At 42.1% G+C, this 20235-nt stretch overlaps 1 protein-coding gene across 3 annotated transcripts in view; it reads left to right on the forward strand.

Moving 5' to 3' along the window:
- Positions 1–20235, forward strand: part of LOC110530370 (contactin-associated protein-like 2) — a 74440-nt gene that overhangs the window by 44412 nt on the left and 9793 nt on the right. For all 3 annotated transcript variants that reach the window (XM_036985997.1, XM_021613365.2, XM_036985996.1), the window contains 14 exons: positions 5700–5849; positions 7674–7836; positions 9266–9372; positions 9610–9729; positions 9997–10112; positions 10445–10529; positions 13406–13562; positions 13767–13894; positions 14005–14175; positions 16316–16534; positions 16874–17110; positions 17283–17513; positions 17918–18051; positions 18723–18816. In XM_036985997.1, coding sequence (XP_036841892.1) covers positions 5700–5849; positions 7674–7836; positions 9266–9372; positions 9610–9729; positions 9997–10112; positions 10445–10529; positions 13406–13562; positions 13767–13894; positions 14005–14175; positions 16316–16534; positions 16874–17110; positions 17283–17513; positions 17918–18051; positions 18723–18816 — 2112 coding nt within the window. The remainder of the gene's footprint in view (positions 1–5699; positions 5850–7673; positions 7837–9265; positions 9373–9609; positions 9730–9996; positions 10113–10444; positions 10530–13405; positions 13563–13766; positions 13895–14004; positions 14176–16315; positions 16535–16873; positions 17111–17282; positions 17514–17917; positions 18052–18722; positions 18817–20235) is intronic.

Below are 20235 nucleotides of genomic sequence, written 5' to 3' on the forward strand. Positions count from 1 at the left end.
TTTAACTCCAACCCTTTGATGTCCACAAATTAAACCATCTTTCCAGTATAATGCCATTTTGCTATTTACTTTTGCAATACAACTCTCCATTTTACTATGATGTCTTACAAGGCTCCTGAACCTTCCTATATGTAACATTTCTACCGATATTGCCCTAAAAATAAATACTTTACCCTAGAGTATAATGATATTTCCCATTGACTGATTGTGGTGTTTCGGATTCCCGAACAATACGGTTTGCAGGTCCATCGGAACCCTGATATTATGACATAACAACCATTCCTGGACCAGACTCCAAAAGCGAGACACCAATGGAGAGTACCAGAAAATATGTTCTAATGATTCTGTTTCCTCGTGTCTGAACAAAGCTGACTGTTCAATGCCCCATATATTGAGCAGTATTTTTGTATGTGCCTGCCAATTTTTGTTTTACAGTGCCTTCAGAAAGTATTAACACCCCTTGACTCTTTCCACATTTTGTTGTTTTACAGGCTGAATTAAAATGGATTAAATTGAGATTTGTTGTCACTGGCCTACACACAATACCCCATAATGTCAAAGTGGAATTATGTTTGTAGAATGTTTAATTATTCTTCAGGCAATAAGTATTCAACCCCTTTGTTATGGCAAGCCTCAATAATTTCAGGAGTAAACAGTTGCTTACCAAGTCACATAATACGTATGTGTTTAACTTTATTTTTGAATGACTACCTAATTTCTGTACCCCACACATACAATTAACTGTAAGGACCCTCAGTCGAGTAGTGAATTTCAAACACAGATTCAACCACAAAGAGCAGAGACGTTTTCCAATGCCTCGCAAATAAGGGCACCTATTGGTACATGGGTACAATTTTTAAAATAAACAGACATTGAATATCCCTTTGAGCATGGTGAAATTATTAATTACACATTGGATGGTTTATCAATACACCTAGTCACTACAAAGATACATGCGTCCTTTCTAACTCAGTTGCCAGAGAGGAAGGTAAGCGCTCATGGATGGTGACTTTTTAAAACAGTCCCAGAGTGTAATGGCTGTGATTGGAGAAAATTGAGGATGGATCAACAACATTGTAGTTACTCCACAATACTAATCTAATTGACAGAGTTAAAAGGAAGAAGCCTGTACAGAATAAAAATGTTAAAACATAGCGGTGGCTGCATCATGTTATGGGTATTCTTGTAATCGTTAAGGACTCTGGAGTTTTTCAGGATAAAAGAATAAGCGGAATAGAGCTAAGCACAGGTAAAATCCTAGAGCAAAACCTGGTTCAGTCTGCTTTCCACCAGACACTGGGAGATTAATTCACCTTTTAGCAGGACAATAACCTAAAACACTGGAGTTGCTTACCAAGAAGGCAGTGAATGTTCCTGAGTGGTTGAGTTACAGTTTGGACTTAAATCTGCTTGTCTATCAATGATCAACCAATGTGACAGAGCTTGAAGAATTTTTAAAAGAGCAATGGGAAAATGTTGCACAATCCAGGTGTGGAAAGCTCTTAGAGACTTACCCAGAAAGACTCACCTCTAATCGCTGCTAAAGGTGATTTAAAAAAATAAAAATAAAATGTGTAACATGTATTGACTCGGGAGTTGAATACTTATATTAGTGGGGCGGGGGGTTATGTATTTTTCTTCCACTTTGACATGAGTATTTTGTGTAGATCATTCACACAAAAAAATACAATGAAATCAACTTTAATCACACGTTGTAACAGCAAAATGTGGAAAAAGTCAAGGGGTGTGAATAGTTCTGAAGGCACTATACGGCAGTTCATTGACCTGATGCCAAGGATTTGAGAAAACAAAAAACCAACTGTATTGCTGTCAAACCTTTAGACTTTAAGTTGAACAAATATTTTGTATTTATTTATACTAAGCCATTTATGATTTTTATTTCTTCTTTCATCAATTGTCTCTTCCAATTTGGTGGCTGAGCTACGAGGAGTTAGTTATAATTTTGTATTGAGCATACACCTCCATACACTGTTAGTTGCTTGTGTGCCAATTTACTGTTCTCGTTTACAAGGGCCTTCATAAATAATATTATTATTGTACATTAAAAAATAAATATTTACATTACAGAAGAAAGTGCTTTGTTTCTGGCCATTTTGAGCCTTTAATCGAACCCACAAATGCTGATGCTCCAGATATTCAAATAGTCTAAAGAAGGACAGATTTATTGCTACTTTAATCGGAACAACAGTTTTCAGCTGCGCTAACATAATTTCAAACGGGTTTTCTAGGAGTGATGGTTGCTGATAATGGGCCTCTGTATGCCTATGTAGGTATTCCATAAAAATCATGTTTCCAGCTACAACAGTCATTTCCAACATTAACAATGTCTACACTGTATTTCTGATAAATTTTCTGATATTTTAATGGACACAATTATTATTTTTTTCAAATAAAAGGACATTTCTAAGTGACCCCAAACTTTTGAACGGTAGTGTGTATGTATATATATATATATTAACCCCAAAAATATATGGGGTATTGGAAATGATGCAGACAATTACATTGATGGAAGCAACAATCTATCCACAATATTAAAGTTGATCCACCACCTGAAGAAGAAAAAAAAAGTAGGGGTGCTGTACAGAAGATAGCCCTATTTTAGTAAAAGACCAAGTACATATTATGTATGGCAAGAACAGCTCAAATAAGCAAATAAGAACGACAGTGCATCATTACTTTAAGACATGAAGAACTTTGAAAGTTTCTTCAAGTGCAATTGCAAAAACCAACCAGCGCAATGATGAAACTGGCTCATGAGGACCACCACAGGAAAGGAAGACCCAGAGTTGCCTCTGCTGCAGAGGATAAGTTCATTAGAGTTACCAGCCTCAGATTGCAGACCAAATAAATGCATCACAGAGTTCAAGTTACAGACACATCTCAACATCATCAACTGGGCTCCCGAGTGGCTCAGTGATCTAAGGCACTGCTTCTCAGTGCAAGAGGCGTGACTGCAGTCCCTGGTTTGAATACAGGCTGCATCACATCTGGCCGTGATTGGGAGTCCCATAGAGCGGCGCACAATTGGCACCAGTGTTGTCCTGGGAAGGCCGTCATTGTAAATAAAAATGTGTTCTTAACTGACTTGCCTAGTTAAATGGAGAGACAAATATATAAACTGTTCAGAGGAGACTGCATGAATCAGGCCTTCATGGTTGAATTGCTGCAAAGAAACCACGACTAAAGGACACCAAGAAGAAGAGACTTTGCTTGGGCCAAGAAACACGAGCAATGGACATTAAACCGGTGGAAAATTTTTCCTTTGATGTGATGAGTCTAAATTAGCATTTTTTTGGTTCCAACCACCGTGTCTTTGTGAGACGCAGTAGGTGAACGGATGATCCACAGAATTCTGCAACGAATACGCCATCCCATCTGGTTTGTGCTTAGTGGGACTATCATTTGTTTTTCAACAGGACAATGACCCAAAACACACCTCCAGGTGGTGTAAGGGATTTTTTATGTAGTGCTGCATCATATGACCTGGCCTCCACAATAACCCGACCTCAACCCAATTGAGATGGTTTGGTATGAGTTGGACCGCAGAGTGAAGGAAAAGCAGCCAAGTGCTCAGCATATGTGGGAACTCCTTCAAGACTGTTGGAAAAGCATTCCAGGTGAAGCTGGTTGAGAGAATGCCTCTGATGTGCAAAACAGTCATCTAGGCAAAGGGTGGCTACATCGAAGAATCTAAAACTTTTTTGGTTACTACATGATTCCTTATGTGTTATTTAATAGTTTTGATGTCTTCACTATTATTCTACAATGTAGAAAATAGTACAAATAAAGAAAAACCCTTGAATGAGTAGGTGTGTCCAAACTTTTGACTGGTGCTGTATTTTTCTATTCATATATCAATTTCTCCATTATCATGCCTTAATTGGGCACAATTAAATAAGAAAAAGTAAGGAAGGGAGAGAGAGAAAACAACTGAAATAAAAGTACAGCGTGCTTACAATTTCAGCGTCTTAGGCTCTAATATTTTATCTCTCCCAGTCTTTTTTCATATTTGGCAATTTAAATTCATCCCATCTACTCAGGCCTTTATAGCCTGTCTGCGAAGGGAACATTCCATTTTTTTTTCTTCAGATCATAGCAATCATCATGTTGTCCTGTTCCCTTGTCAGTTCGTTACTTAAAGAAATAGATCATGTCTATAGCCTACAAATGAATGGGTTGCCATTTAAGCTGCATAGCCAATAGTCATTAAAGTGTTATTAATTTAGACAGATCGCTTGAGTGGTACTGTGATTGTCTTTTCAATAGGTGTGTGAGTGAAGGCATTAACAACACATCTTTCTCTTTTGTGTCTTTTGATGTGGTGGGGTGTAATAGTCCATCTTCACTTCATTTCAGTTGCCTAAACAGTTCAATGGTCCAGTGACCCATCTGTGCTACATTGTCTGTTAAGAGGCTGTCCTAGTCTATGCAGTTCATTCAAATCAAATCAAATTTTATTGGTCACATATACGTATTTAGCAGATGTTATTGCGGGTGTTCCTAGCTCCAACAGTGGAGTAGTATCTAACAGTGCAGTAGTACCTAAAAAATGATTCACAACAATACACACATCTAAAAGTAAAATAATGGAATTAAGAAATATGTAAATATTAGATTAAGCAATGTCGGAGTGGCATTGACTAAAATACAGTAGAATAGAATACAGTATATACATATGATATGAGCAAAGCAGTATGTAAACATTACTTAAATTTTATTGAAATGACTAGTGTTCCATTATTAAAGTGGCCAGTGATTCCAAGTATATGTATATAGGGCAGCAGCCTCTAAGGTGCAGGGTTGAGTAGCCAGGTGGAAGCCTGCCAGTGATGGCTATTTAACAGTCTGATGGCCTTAAGATAGAAGCTGTTTTTCAGTCTCTCGGTCCCAGCTTTGATGCATCTGTACTGACCTCGTCTCGTGGATATTAGCGGGGTGAACAGGCCGTGGCTCAGGTGGTTCATGTCCTTGATGATCTTTTTGTCCTTCCTGTGACATCGGGGGCTGTAGGTGTCCTGGAGGGCAGGTAGTTTGCCCCCGGGGATGCGTTGGGCAGATCGCACCACCCTCTGGAGAGCCCTGCAGTTGTGGGCAGTGCAGTTGCTGTACCAGGTGGTGAGACAGCCCAAAGGGATGCTCTCAATTGTGCATCTGTAAAAGTTTGTGAGGGTTTTAGGTGCCAAGCCAATTCTTTTTCAGCCTCCTGAAGTTGAAGAGGCGCTGTTGCGCCTTCTTTACCATACTGTCTATGTGGGTGGACCATTTCAGATTGTCAGAAAAGTGTACAGTGTGATTTTAAGGGTTAAGCCAGATTCAGCCTCCTCCACACGTTTGCCCAGTTCAGTCAGTTTTTATATTTTTTTGACATTTGAATATTTTCTTCATTTGCTTAGACAGTTTCTCATTGCAGGTGCAAAGTTCTGTTAGTAGTGACTCTAAACTCACTTTAGTCGAGTCGGTAGCTACTTGGTCCATGGTCATGTTGTTTCGTTGTGTTTAAGAAGGATATTTTAGTAAAGAGAGGGAATACCAAACAGATCTGTATATCATAGTCTTTCTCAGAATGTATTGTTGTATTGTTGTTTTTCTGATGTTTCAGTACTTGCAGTTGTCTGCTTATCACCCACCGTGACTGTGATTCATGAAGCCATATTGTTCTGTCTGTGGTCACTGTTAAGGTTCGGGGCTCAACGACGGCCAGTGGCATAACGTCTATCTCCATGCTCTGGAGAACTGCGCCATGCTGACCATCGATGGTGATGAGGCGTCCACGGTCAGAACGGTCATTCCCATTCAGATTAGAACAGGGGGCCAATACTACTTTGGAGGTATTTACACAGATGGTCTATAACAGAACCATGTAGCTCTATACCTGGACAGGTATATGGCTCTGGGCCCGATTTCTCAAAAGCATAATAAGGCTTATTTCATCGTTAGAACCTTCGTAGGAGCATTTTTACATTCTCGTTTCCCAAACCCGTCTTTATTGACGTTGCACTTCAAATCGCTTGTAATCTAACGCCTGCCTCAGACCACTTGTTGAACAGCTGAGTGCATCGTTAAATCACCGTTTGTCCTCCCGCGACACTTTACACACAGGAAATATCTGCTGAACATAGAATGAAGATGTGTATCTGTCTCTCTGTGACCGCCGAAAACTTCCTAATTGAATATAAATAGCCTAAAAATGGTACATATAGGAGCAGAAGGCATTATACATTAGATATGCACACCTGCAACGCGTTTCAACTTCTAGTTGGCATCTTTCAGGCAGCGTGAGGAAGATTCTAGAAGTCGAAACGTGTTGCCGTTGTGTATCCTGATGTGCACTGCTGACTGCTCCTATATGTATTATTTTGTAAATATGTTCTGTAAATAGTTCACTAAAGTTTGTTGCAATGTAGTGGCCGCCTACTCGTCTTTCTTGGATTACCTGCCCTTTAGGGGCCTACCGTCCCACTGCCATATCTCACCCTGCGATGCATCGTTAAAACACTCGTAAGAGATGGAATTTAGGTTTACAAGTGATTTAACAATGCACCGTTACTATAACGAACTCGGATGCATTTCCCAAAACACCTCGTAGGGAGAACTTTCACTTTCGTACAAGCTTGTTTTTATATTGATAGGATTGAAACAGTGCTGCAATCAGATCACGTTTCTTCATTCACATTTTACATTCACATTAGAATTATTGCCTATATGGCTGCAAATATTGAGACAGTTTATTCCAATGCTTAGCCTACCCTATACTACTAAACTATCGTAGATGTGGCATATCATTGCGCACATGTTGTTACATATTAAATATGAAGGAAAACATTTGACAGCCTACAGTTAGCAAAATAGAACTCAATGGAATGAACATGAAATTGATTTTAATATGATTTCAATATTGTCCTATGTAGTCTATAGGCCTACTGTATTCAATACTGCATTCATCTCTGTTTTTATTTGAAGCATGGTATTATCTTTTGCTTCTTTGTAACAATTGCAAAGACATTTGCAACTTTGTATTTGTAGTCAACTTCGTTCTGAAGTTAACTGCGGTCACAGAGAGACATCTTGATTCTATGTTTAGCGGAGATCTTATGTGTATAAAGTGACAACACACTTAGCTGTTCAACTAGTGGTCTGAGGCGTTAAATAACAAGCGCTTTCAAGTGCAACTTTAGTGAAGATGGTTTTAGGAACAAGCTCTGAGATTTAACGATGCGCCTACAAAGGTTCTTACGATGAGCATACCCTTTAAATGCTTTTAGGAAACCAGGCCCTGGTCTATAATGTGTAAACCCTCATAATGGGCTTGTTACTTACTTATTCATGATGACATTTCTATAATTCAGTCTGACAAACAGTCTTGTGATTTATTGTGTGTACAGTACATGTTTTTTTGTGTTTGATGGCATGCTTTGTAAGAAAATCCTCTTTGTTACTTTTGATTGGTTGCCTTTTTGTTTTCTTTGTGTTTTGTTAGCCTTTGAAGATGTTTCCTTTAAGACAGTGTCTTAAATATTGAATGAAACTCTTCCCTAATGATTTAAACGAAAACACAACACTCAGAATTAATGTTGCTTACTTTTCAAACAGAAAGCTCTGTCTTGATCATATGGTTAACTTTGGAACTCTTTCTCCCTCTTGTCCTCATGCAGGCTACTTCCTGCGTACCAACACTCCCCCTGCCCAGCGCTCCTTCCAGGGCTGTATGCAACTGATCCACGTGGACGACCAGCTCGCTGACCTGGTGGCGGTAGAGCAAGGCAACATGGGAACCTTTGAGAATGTCAGCCTGGATATGTGTGCCATCATAGACAGGTAATATTCTATACCATTCCCCAAAGATCTTATTGAGCTTGATAATCTAAGCAGCCTTTTTGCTTTGCTGTTGATCATGAAAGTGAATGTATAAAAACCTACTGCGACATTACCTGAGGGGCTGGTTGCTCATGGGCATGCATTACACAGTCTTTTCATAAAGACGGTAGGTGGCCCATCAAGATCAAGAAAGCATCTCACACAGCGACACAGCGAGAGGCAGGGATCAGAGGATCACATAAGGCTTGCTAGTGGATGTCTTGGTGTGCAATCTCTGTGCTCCTGCTGGTAAATGCCTGTGTACACAGCCAAACAGGCACACATCCCCAATGCAAAACTCATCAAAACAATAAAGTGGAAAAGCTCTGTTGCTTCTCCCGAGATATGGAAATGCAATTTTAGCAAAAGGTTACTCAGTCCGCCTGGAGAATTTGGACATGCGCTTACATTCTTATCAAGATAAGCACATTAACGGTATTCTCACAGTATGTTGGTTCACTCCAACACATGGTTCTGGTTCATAAATGGAATCTTATCTCTGCTTCTTATTCTCCGTTAGTGATTAGGAGTCAAACTGTAGATCCTGTTATTCCAACCTTTTTGTGCTGGAATTGTTAACGACACCCTTTAAAATGTCAGAGGAAGACATTTTCAAGACCGCAAAAAAAATGTTCTGGACGGTCATCCAGATTTGTTTTCAGCTTAACGTCCTTAGTCAAATCAAACTATATTATTGTTCAAGGGACATTTGTGTAATATGTACATATGATAAATCCATTTATGGCTGAATACTCTTGATTGTGTTGTTCATTTGACTGATCTATTAGGGCCAAGGTTATCCGATACACCAGATTTTCTCTCCCGTTAAATAGGAACGTTCCAACATCTCTGCCCTGTGTAAATTTACAGGATTGTGGTGATGAAATCGTCATTCTAAACTATGCTAGCAGGGGGAGTTCAACTAACTTCAAAGGGAACTCCATGTTACCACAGCCCTTTGATCACACACCAGCAGGGTTAAGGAGGTCCTGCACTGGACATGGACTAAGAGAGTACAGTGATACAGCCTAACGTTCACCATGAAGTGGTATCAAAAATACATGAAACAAAGGTCACGAACCTCCTCACAGCACCCGTGTGTTGGCTGATTACTGTCATGACACGGCGACAGCACAGTAACATCCTCTGTTGTCTCACAAAGGTCAACGTATTTCAATTAGATGTCTTCTTGTTGAATTTGTATCCATCCATTTCCAATGAATTTGTTTTTTAGCGTAAATTACGTTTGAAATATGCACTCTATGAAAGTTCTTCCTATGTTGTCCTATCTATTCTCTTCTGACCCATCTGTAGTTTCGCAAAGGTCAAAGTAGTTAAATTAGAGGTCACTTCTTCTTCTTCATGTGAGAATGATCTCCCCCCCACACAGATGTGTCCCTAACCACTGTGAACATAGAGGCCGCTGCTCTCAGACCTGGGATAGTTTCAGCTGCTCCTGTAACGGGACAGGATACACCGGGGCTACATGCCATACCTGTAGGTATCCTCCCCTTCCTCCTCATTAGCCTATCAAGACATCTTCATCTATGGTCTGTCAATATTCATACCCTCAGGGACCCATCTGAAACGTCAGTCACATTTTTGCACATCATTCACCTCCCTTACAAATGGGGAAACACCTGGATTTGTAATGATGAATAAGTCATTCTACTGCAATGTCCGCTTCATAATACATGTGGCTTCCTCTCTCGCGTGTGTATTCCTCCTCTCCAGCCGTGTATGAACAGTCCTGTGAGGAATACAAACACCTTGGTAAAACATCTGGCACGTACTGGATCGACCCTGATGGGAGTGGTCCCGTTGGCCCCTTCAAAGTCAACTGCAACATGACTGGTAAGAGTACCTCTCAATAAGACCCAAGATGAAAATCAACTAAACCATCTCTGCGTCTGATGATTTTGTCCCATCCCAGCGGGCCAATCATGTTAAAATGACATCATTATAACCAGATTACAACCAAATCTGGTATCTGGTTGGAATGATGTCATTGCACCCAGTTTTGACTGCATTGATGGTTGACCCACATTTAATTATTCCCCTGTAAATATTGTACACGGCTGACTGGTTTGTTGATGGTGTTGTTGACTGTGTGTGTTGCAGAGGACAAGGTCTGGACGACAGTGAGAAACAACCTGTCTCCCCAGACTTCAGTGACTGGCTCAGACCTGGAGGGGAAGGCTGTGCTGCAGCTCAATTACAACATGTCCACAGAGCAGGTCACCTTATGACATCTTCACCCATTGAATCATTCATAAAGGAACCATCTCAATGGGAAAGAAATCTGTATTTTATCAGTGGGTTTAATGGACCCGCATTAAGCCTAGTTTCATACAAAAAAACAATACTCAATGGAGAAACTCTATATTTTCAGTCTAGAGAAACCAGCCCTATGTGTATTTTCTATGTATTTTGATGTTACAGCCGAAGACACTAGCTAGCTACGTTTTTATTAAAGATGTTCTCACTGTATTTTCACTCAGCTCCACTACTATTACTAAATGTTATGCATTCTGCATTGCTTAAACCCTCTTTTCTCTCCCTACGACAGGTGACAGCCATCATGGGCAGTGCGGAGTACTGTGAACAGCATGTTGCCTACGCCTGCCGAATGTCTCGACTGCTCAATACGCCAGGTAAAGAGGATATTGGTGTTTGTATGTTAATTGTTGTGTACATCTGAGAATATTTTAAGGATCTGTTTCTATTGGACAGTACTGTAGTATCCTTTCCAACAAAGACAGCAATTTAGGCATCTGGAGAGAGAAAATTGCAATAATATGTTCCTTCCCAGTGTTTGTTATTGATTAATGTCCATTTAGGTGTTGCTAGATTGTTTAGCCGATTGTTATTACCATTATGGCTACACGTGAAGAATACTCTTATCTATTGGATTTGGCAAGTGTTTCACGAGATGTGAAGGCAAGCTGGCGTACATTAGACAGCGACAAGCTGGCGTACATTAGACAGCGACAAGCTGGCGTACATTAGACAGCGACAAGCTGGCGTACATTAGACAGCGACAAGCTGGCGTACATTAGACAGCGACAAGCTGGCGTACATTAGACAGCGACAAGCTGGCGTACATTAGACAGCGACAAGCTGGCGTACATTAGACAGCGACAAGCTGGCGTACATTAGACAGCGACAAGCTGGCGTACATTAGACAGCGACAAGCTGGCGTACATTAGACAGCGACAAGCTGGCGTACATTAGACAGCGACAAGCTGGCGTACATTAGACAGCGACAAGCTGGCGTACATTTGACAGCGACAAGCTGACGTACATTAGACAGCGACACAGCTATTGTCATCCCTTGTCATTACTCATAGAATTGAGCCAAGCGTTTATTGCAGTGGCTCTGAGGAATACGACCTGTGATAAATGGAACTGGTTTATTCCCTTAAGCCAACCATATGGAACATTATAACTGAAATTCCATGACAGCCACAGAACCTAAAAGCTTGTCAGTTTCATCCAACAATGTAGTGTTTTTTTTTTTACCTTGTTTGATTTTTATCTCATCTGGCGTTATCAAGCAACAGCCGTTCCCCCTGAGGGTCCATAGAGTTCTGAGCCTGAGGTTTTGTCAGCAGCAGGGTAGCCCCAGCTCCCAGCCTCTAGAGTAGACACTGATTTGTGCATCACTCGGTGTATATGAGCAGCATAACAAGCTTTCATCATGTCCTTTGGATGTGTTAGGATCTGAGACAGGGGCCTGACTGACTGGAGACGTTGACAGATAAAACCCACACATCATTAGTGTTCTGGTGAGCTCTGTACACCTTGCTGCTCAACAGCCGTTTAGCATGGTGAAAGGGAGCGTGTTGGTTGGCAGGATCAGTGAGCTGAAAGAGACTAGGAGTCAGAAATTCCTGGTCAGAGCTGCTGGTTGGTGGTAGTAGCTCTCCCTCATTTGGTAGTCTTATTGTGTTGGCCTCAGTGGTGCCCATTCATCCAGTATTGAGGAATAGAAGTTTACTCTACCTCCCAGTTTCACCGCTGCTGGTTTGTCTCTCTCCCCGCACACAGACGGGAGACACTTGGCCTCCAGGCCCTCAGCTTAGCCTATTTCCCTTCTCATCACCATAAAGAACCTGAATTATTGATTACTCTATAGCCAAGGAATACCCAGAACCCCACAATGGTCCATGCTGCTCCCCTCAATCTCTCTCTCTCTATCCACCCTCCTCTCTCCATCCACCCCCCTCTCTCTGTCTCTCTCTCTCCATCTCCCTCTCTTCACCCCCCCCCCCCCCCCCCCCCCCCCCTGCATGTGGACCAGTGTGGAACATGGATACCTTGCAGGGGAACAGCCTGTGTAACAGCCTTTGTTCTCTCCCTGGAGCCTCACCGCTTCACTCTGTGTCCCCTTGGCTTTTGCTGAATTTTTTTTTGCTGATTTCTGAGGCATGTGTTGAACAGACCACCCCTGTGGCTAGAAACAGCAGTCCCATTGTCCTTCAACTATTATTTCCCCATTGATGCAAACATTGCGTAAATATTTCACTGTCAGTGGCTTGATACCAGACCCCTTCAATAATGTACTACCAGCCAATTATTATTTTTCATAAAATTATTATTTGTCATTCACTGGAGGGAAACTTCAGCCAGGTGCTGCTGATAAGTAACAATGACAAGATGGAAAATGGCAAATGAAATTATATTTTCTTGTCTTTCCCAAATTACCATTGTGTAAACATTGTTTTTTTCCCACTGCTTATTGTTAAGCATGCCTGTTGTTTGACTACTTGAAATTCAAAAGCATAATTCACATTGTAAACAGCAAAACACAAGAGTTGTTCAGTGATCCTACAGTAGTCAGTATGACTACACAAGCACGGTGGAGATGTTGAACAAGAACAAATGCCCTGGGGTGTGTTTGTCTTGATAAATGATCTTGTTTGTCCATCTATACAAACAGACATTTCCACTTGATGTGATTCCTCACGCCAGTTATTTTCCCGTTCCTTAGAGCAAGTCATTTTTGATTACCTGGAGTGCTGAATAACACTATCGGTCTGTGCTGCTGTTGGTGTGGAACAGGAGGAATAGCTGATTAATAGACCACATAGCTTGTCTCAATCAATAAAAAAGTAAAGTGCCAAATAGAGTGAAGGAAGATGGATCAGCTGGTTACACTTGTTTAAGGATCTAAACATAGGACTGCACATAACATAAGCAGTATAGGCATCAATAGCCTCTTCATCTCAGTTTCAAGGCTATTTGCTATGCGAGTTTGACATCAACAACGGTAGCATGTTATTGTCTGTGTACCAGTAGAGAAGAGTACATGAAAAAAAACTGCTTAGACTATCTATGGTCATTTGTTTACTGTAGATATACAAATATTGTACCATGATGCTTATGTATTGAGTATGTTGTGGTTTTGGTAAGTTCTGTGCTGATTCATGTTGTTATTTTGCAGAGGGATCTCCATTGACATGGTGGGTTGGCAGGGCCAATGAGAGGCATTTTTACTGTGCTGATTCATGTTGTTGTTGTTTTGCAGAGGGATCTCCATTTACATGGTGGGTTGGCAGGGCCAATGAGAGGCATTTTTACTGGGGTGGTTCAGGCCCAGGGATCCAGAAGTGTGCCTGTGGAATTGAGAGGAACTGCACCGACCCCAAGTACTACTGCAACTGTGACGCTGACCAAACACGGTGGTGAGTGACTGAACAAGACCATAGATTCGATGTTTACAGTATTAAAATTTAGTTTTATAATCTAGTTATCCTGAAATGTCATACATGAAATGAATCAAAACATAATCCATTGTAGCACAATGCAAATGTTACAATCTTACTGTAGTTCCTTTTGTTGTGAAAATATTCCTCTGTATCTCACATATTTGATTATTTTTAATTTAGGAGAGAGGACGCTGGTCTTCTGGTGTATAAAGACCATTTGCCTGTGAGTCAGGTGGTGGTTGGTGACACTAATCGTGCTGGCTCGGAGGCTAAATTGACTGTGGGTCCACTGCGTTGTCAAGGAGATGGTGGGTTTGTTATAATTTCCACACCTATGGTAGTATTTTGGGCCATTATTCTCTGCTTTGTATGACTAGAATGCACATTGAGTGATTCATGTTTCCTGTCTGTTTCCCAGGTAACTACTGGAACGCAGCATCCTTCAACACGCCTGGATCCTACCTGCACTTCCCTACCTTCCAAGGAGAGACCAGTGCTGACATCTCTTTCTATTTCAAGACTTCCTCCTCTTATGGCGTCTTTCTGGAGAACCTTGGCAACGCTGACTTCATCCGCCTGGAACTAAAAGGTGAGTATACCACTACTCAGTAACAGGTCGATATACACTACCTGTAGACTTATATTGTGGATGTGTGTCTGTGCAGTTCAATATCAAAGCTCTGGGTCAACATCTGCAAAAAATGATCCCATTACAATATATAATGTATAGATGCGGTATAAATTCAGTGGTTTTGGACAGTATTGGTAAGGATTATTCACAGTAGATATCGACTTTGACTTGCCACTATGACTTTCCACTATATAAAAAGTATCTTGTCTGTCTTGTGGCCACAAAACAAGTATCTCGTGTTCCTCCTAAAAACAAACCACCAGCCACTAAGCAATTGTCACCTGCCATGTTCCCTGAGAGCTACTATTCAGTTCTTAGTACAGATTCTCAGTCAACTCTTGGGGACTGTAACAAGATGGTAGATTGAATTTTGAGGGACAAGTGTGTGTGTACTGTAGAGTCTCAGTCTGAGAACATTGTGAAGGTGAAACCTCCCAAGATACCTCTAGGGCTCTCCATAAAGGCTGCCATCCATCTCATCGATCGTAGTCCATACTTCTTTCAGCTTATATTCAACTTCAGTGCTTTAGAAATCTCCACTTAGAAATGGCTAGAAGTCAGTATTAACTTAAAGTTCACCAGCACAGTGGGAACCCTGTTTGGAAATGGTATTGTTAGATGAAATTGGTTTCCAGTGACATTTAAGCATGATTTGTGAGCTGGTGGGAGAGCAGTTTCCTTCCGCTGGGAAAGATCAATGGTCAGAAATATCTTTGAGCTGCTTCCGTCGCCTCAGAACCCATTGTTATTGTTTCTGACCCTTTTTCTCTGGCAGGTTTGAAGCTTTACTGACGCCATCTTTTGGTGCAATGCGTTGACAAGATTTGAGCAGTATTATTAGTGATTCAGTTGACAATATTCTGTTAAAAAAACATTTCATATTCAATATTTTCCCCCCATTTTAATATTCACAAGGTATAGTATTAGTCTGCCAAGGGAAATGGATTTACTAAGCCTCTGGTGAGCTTTTATATTTTAAACAGTTTTAAACACTCTTGAGTACTGGTACACATTAGAATTTCTCTTTAGAGCTTGGCACTGGCAGTTGTTTTAATGAGACTTGGCTCCACTCCAAAATTCCTCTCTGAGCTTCAGAATGTTCTCTGCCAGTCCTGCAGGCCAAGCATCTGCTCTGAACAGGTGGATCTATGATTGACAAGGCTCCCCCATGTCATCTCCACAGCTTCAGTACATGCTCTGAATGGAGAACAAATGCAGTCAGACAGCTCCCTTTAATATAGATCTATTGAGTCGGTTGGGAAATAAAATCAAATAATGATTCTCCCAATGTGGTCCAGGGTGAGACCCCCTGGTAAGTGGAAAAGAGCTCAATCACAATCGCTGTGAAATCTCATTACTCGATGGCAGCCTGGAGTCTGGGATTTCTGTGGATTAAGCAATCGGACAGGGTGTTGGGTGATTAGACAAGTTGTCAGTATGTAACGTACGTCTCTGTAGAATTGGACCCAACAGGGGGTATGATGATACCTGTCAACAGGGTTTCAATAAAGTAAATGATGATAGACGGGGAAATGAGAGAACTGTGTCGTTGTGAAAGGGAGAGCTATCTCACTGCTCCCTGAAGTATTTGTCTGCTTTACGCATTTATAAGTGTTGGCTGATAGGTACTTGTCAAATACACATCTAGAAAGTGATCAGTTTTTCAGAGCTGTGAATTATACATAGTGTCATTCATTTTTATTTTGAAGTCATCATGATTTCAACAGCAACGGAAATTATACAACAGTTTCCTTCGCATTCATGGGAAAAGTCAACACTGTATGTAAGCAGAATTCAATTTCGGTAAAAATGCTTGTTAGCTTTTCAACCACTCCGAAACAGACCAAGGTCTTTCAAATCTCCTGTATAGCCCAAGCCTAATCCTTGTTTCAAAAACAACCTCCTTGACACATTTCCACCTCTTAATTAAGTTGTTTCTCACCGAAAATTACTTACTTAGACTCTTACTTACTTATCCTCTTTGTGCCCACCAGCTCATAAGGCAGATACAAGACCTCTCCACTTCTGACATCCAAAGCCTGTTTGGCAGCACCCAAAACCTTATCTAACTCCTTGCCCTTTCTCCCCTCCTGCCCAGCTGCCACGGTTGTGTCCTTCTCCTTTGATGTGGGCAACGGTCTGGTGGAGCTGAGTGTGAGGTCGTCCACTCCTCTTAATGATGACCAGTGGCACAGGGTGGTGGCTGAGCGCAATGTGAAGGAAGCTGTGCTGCAGCTGGATGGGCACTACAAGGAGGTTCGCCCTGCACCCCCACAGGGTCACACCCGCCTGGAGCTATACAGCCAGCTCTACGTGGGTAAGATATCCTGCCTACCTGCCTCCCACCACATAGCGTAATGATGATCCAGTTTATATGTCTATATGGGTTAGACTACTGCTGCTCAGCTCATGGTGTTATGACCCGACTTATACAGGCTGCACTGTTGGATACAGGCCCACGCAATTTTCACATTGCACACAACAACAATGTCAAAAGGTATAAGGATGTCAATTCAACAACTTCAACAACTAAAAACAAACATGAGTTTACCTGTTTTTTTTAGTCGTTTTTTTTACCAGAAGTGTACTTTGTAACATAAGTTGTTGTAAACCAAAATACCTAATACAACTTCTTGTCATAAACGTTATCATTCAGGTGCATCGGGTGGCCAGAGGGGGTTCCTAGGATGTATCCGTGCCCTGAAGATGAACGGTGTGACCCTTGACCTGGAAGAGAGGGCGAAGGTCACCCCAGGGGTTAAGCCTGGCTGCTCTGGCCACTGCACCAGCTATGGGCAGCACTGCAGAAACGGTGGCCAGTGCATGGAGAAATACAACGGTTACTCATGTGACTGCACCTTGACGGCGTATGACGGGCCCTTCTGCACTGAAGGTAAAATACAGTCACAGTCATGTGAGAGAATAGTAACTCTGAATATGTCCTGGTATTTTTTTTTTTCAACTTTACACATTGCTTTAGGGAGGCTAATATCGATACGCTTGTCAATCTCTCAAACTTATGCTGATGTTTTGTATTGCTGCCAAATGTCTCCTGTGTGTATCAGATGTGGGCGGCTACTTCGAGAGCGGAACACTCGTTCGTTACGACTTCCTTCCCGAGAGGGGCCTTCCAGCTATCAGGGATGTGAAGAGCCTGTCTCCCTTGCTGCCCACGGAGGGCAACCTGACCCAGGAGGAGCTGGTGTTCAGCTTCAGCACCTCCAACGCCCCGAGCATCCTGGTGTACATCAGCTCTAGGACTCAGGACTACCTGGCTGTGGTGCTCAGACACAATGGTGAGAGAAACTGCTCAAAGGGTCTGAAATGCTTGAAAGAACAAGAGAGCAACCCTGGCCGTCCGTTTATAGGGTTTGAAATGCTTGGAGGGTGAAGTTAATGACTCGGTCAGCAAAGAACCACAGAATGTACTGTAAATTAGCTCAATAGCTAATTATATAGTGCAACACACAGGTTGGGCATGGTCCCAGGCACATACATATTTCACTGAAAAAGCAGAAAGAGAGAGTGATAGTCAATTTAGTATTTGGCAATGTAAAGCGTAATTTAAAATACAATTTCCACTTGAGTGTGATACTCTTACCATGTTACTAAGCCTATCAGAATATGGACTGACAACCATATGAATTACGATGGTGATGGAACATTGGGACTGACTGTCCATTCCATCTCCCTCTGTCAGGAACACTTCAGATCCGCTACAGCCTGGGAGGCCTGAGGGAGCCGTTCACCATCGACCTGGACCAGCGCAACATGGCCAACGGGCAGCCCCACCACATCAACATCTCCAGGCAGGAGAGGAACGTACGGCTGCAGGTGATAATAATGAGGACAGTAATGTGGTTTTATTTCTCTATAAAGCACTTTTCAGCTGCAGGTCCAGTATGACCCTAGTGTTCCCCTGTCACAAAGGCTGATCTAACACACAGTGGGATTTGCTGAAGTCATGAAATTCAAAAAAAAAAATAATAATAATGTTTTATTTCCTCTAAGACTACATTAGGCTGCAGGTAAAAATCATACCAGTGTAGCTTTATTTAAAGAACCATTTTCATCAAGCAGTTGAAAGGTTGGACTTTAATGTTCTACTTGTCCCAGGGAGGGCACTGCTCTCAGTGGGAGATTTGCTGACGTCATGAAATCCAACAAAATACAACCTTTCCCTGTCCTCTTGACTACATTAGGCTGATTGATAGCTACATAGACTATAGATAAAGCACTTCATTAAGGAGTTGAACGGCAGGACTAGTGCTCTCAGGAGGGGAGGACACCACTCTCAGTGAGAGTGTGCTGTCCTCTGACTGCATTAGGCTGTTGACACACCTGACCCACCTTGTCTGTGGAGATGGTGTTTAGTGCATTGTGCTATTAGCACACTTTTTCTAAAGCCTACCACTAGGGGGCAGTAATAATACAGTACAGCTGAACTGGGTTTATAACTGACTGTAATACATCATGATTCAGGACCATATGGTATTATTTTCCAGTTGGATCATTACCCCCCAGTCAGCTACACTCTGCCTGATGACTCTGACACTCAGTTCAACCTGGTCAAGACCATATTCCTGGGGAAAGTCTTTGGTAAGTGCAGATATAATCCATGTATTACTGGAGTGCAAATATAATAAATGCCATCAGAGGTATGTGTACAGATCTCTTAGAATTCGCCCCTAAGTCATTTTAGGACTTTGGTTCTGTGTGTTCTGATAAAAAACAGAACCATAATTTGTGTTGACCATCCGTGGCTAAAAAGTGATGAGTCCTGGTTTAGTCCAGGTGTATTAATATATGTAATGAGGGTATCAATATAGATGGTAAAGGTGATGTTGCCTTGACAGAAAATCATGTACGTGTATTTTAGTGGCCATATTGTCTAGGTCTTAATCTGACTGATGTAGTACCACACCACTGCAGCACACAACACAACAGTATTCTGTAACCAGACGAGGGATGGAATAGGAACTCTAATAATGTGATGTGGTGGGAGGGAACAGTACTGTGTCAGCAGGAGTCAGACACCAGTACACTGGTCCTGTTCTGAGAACAGTAGAATGCCCCATTCTGCCTGGCTGGTAAAGCCTTACGACTCCCTAGAGTGCTTTGCTGCTGCACTCTGTGAATAAATTAACAACAGGCCCACCGATCTCTGACATCATCCTCAGGGAGGGAGGGAGCACAGAGGCCCGATCCTGATCCCCCATCTTGCACTCCTGTACGCACATCCAGGTTTTCTCTGAGCCGCGCGGTGAATGCATTAGTTCACTGATCCATGACATCATATTTTCTCCATGTTTTCTCTGGTCTGGCTGTGGGGAAGGTAAGGAAAGGAGGTGGACTGAATCACTCGGGGTGCATTCATATTCAGAGCTCGCTGGCTAACCAAGGCTGCAGGCACGTAGACACCCTGGCAGGTACATAGACAGGCTGACAGACAGGTATACACACAGGAAAACAAACAGAGAGATTGATAGATGTATTGGCAGGAAGACAAATAGACTACTAGCTGGCAGCGAGGCAGATAGAGGTAAATGGACCTGGTGACTGACTGACAGACAGACAGACGATCATTGACAGACAGACAGACGATCATAGACACAGTCAGACAGACGATCATAGACACAGACGGACAGACGATCATAGACACAGACAGACGGACAGACGATCATAGACAGACAGACGGACGGACGATCATAGACACAGACAGACGGACGGACGATCACAGACAGACAGACAGACGATCACAGACAGACAGACGATCACAGACAGACGATCATGGACATGGACAGGTGTACAGACGATCATGGACATGGACAGGTGTACAGCGGCCAGTGGTAGCACTGTATAAGGCAAGGACTTGTGCTGTGGATAGAGGGTCTGCAAGGTAGAGGCAGAGCAAGCATCACTACATTCAGGGAGGACAACAGGGTAAACAGGTACTAACTACTCTTCTGTATTTGACTAACTTGAGGTGGCATAGAGTTTTGGATAACAACATAACTG

The sequence above is a fragment of the Oncorhynchus mykiss genome, chromosome 8 (assembly GCF_013265735.2).
Source record: "Oncorhynchus mykiss isolate Arlee chromosome 8, USDA_OmykA_1.1, whole genome shotgun sequence".
In the NCBI taxonomy this organism is placed as follows: Eukaryota; Metazoa; Chordata; class Actinopteri; order Salmoniformes; family Salmonidae; genus Oncorhynchus; species Oncorhynchus mykiss.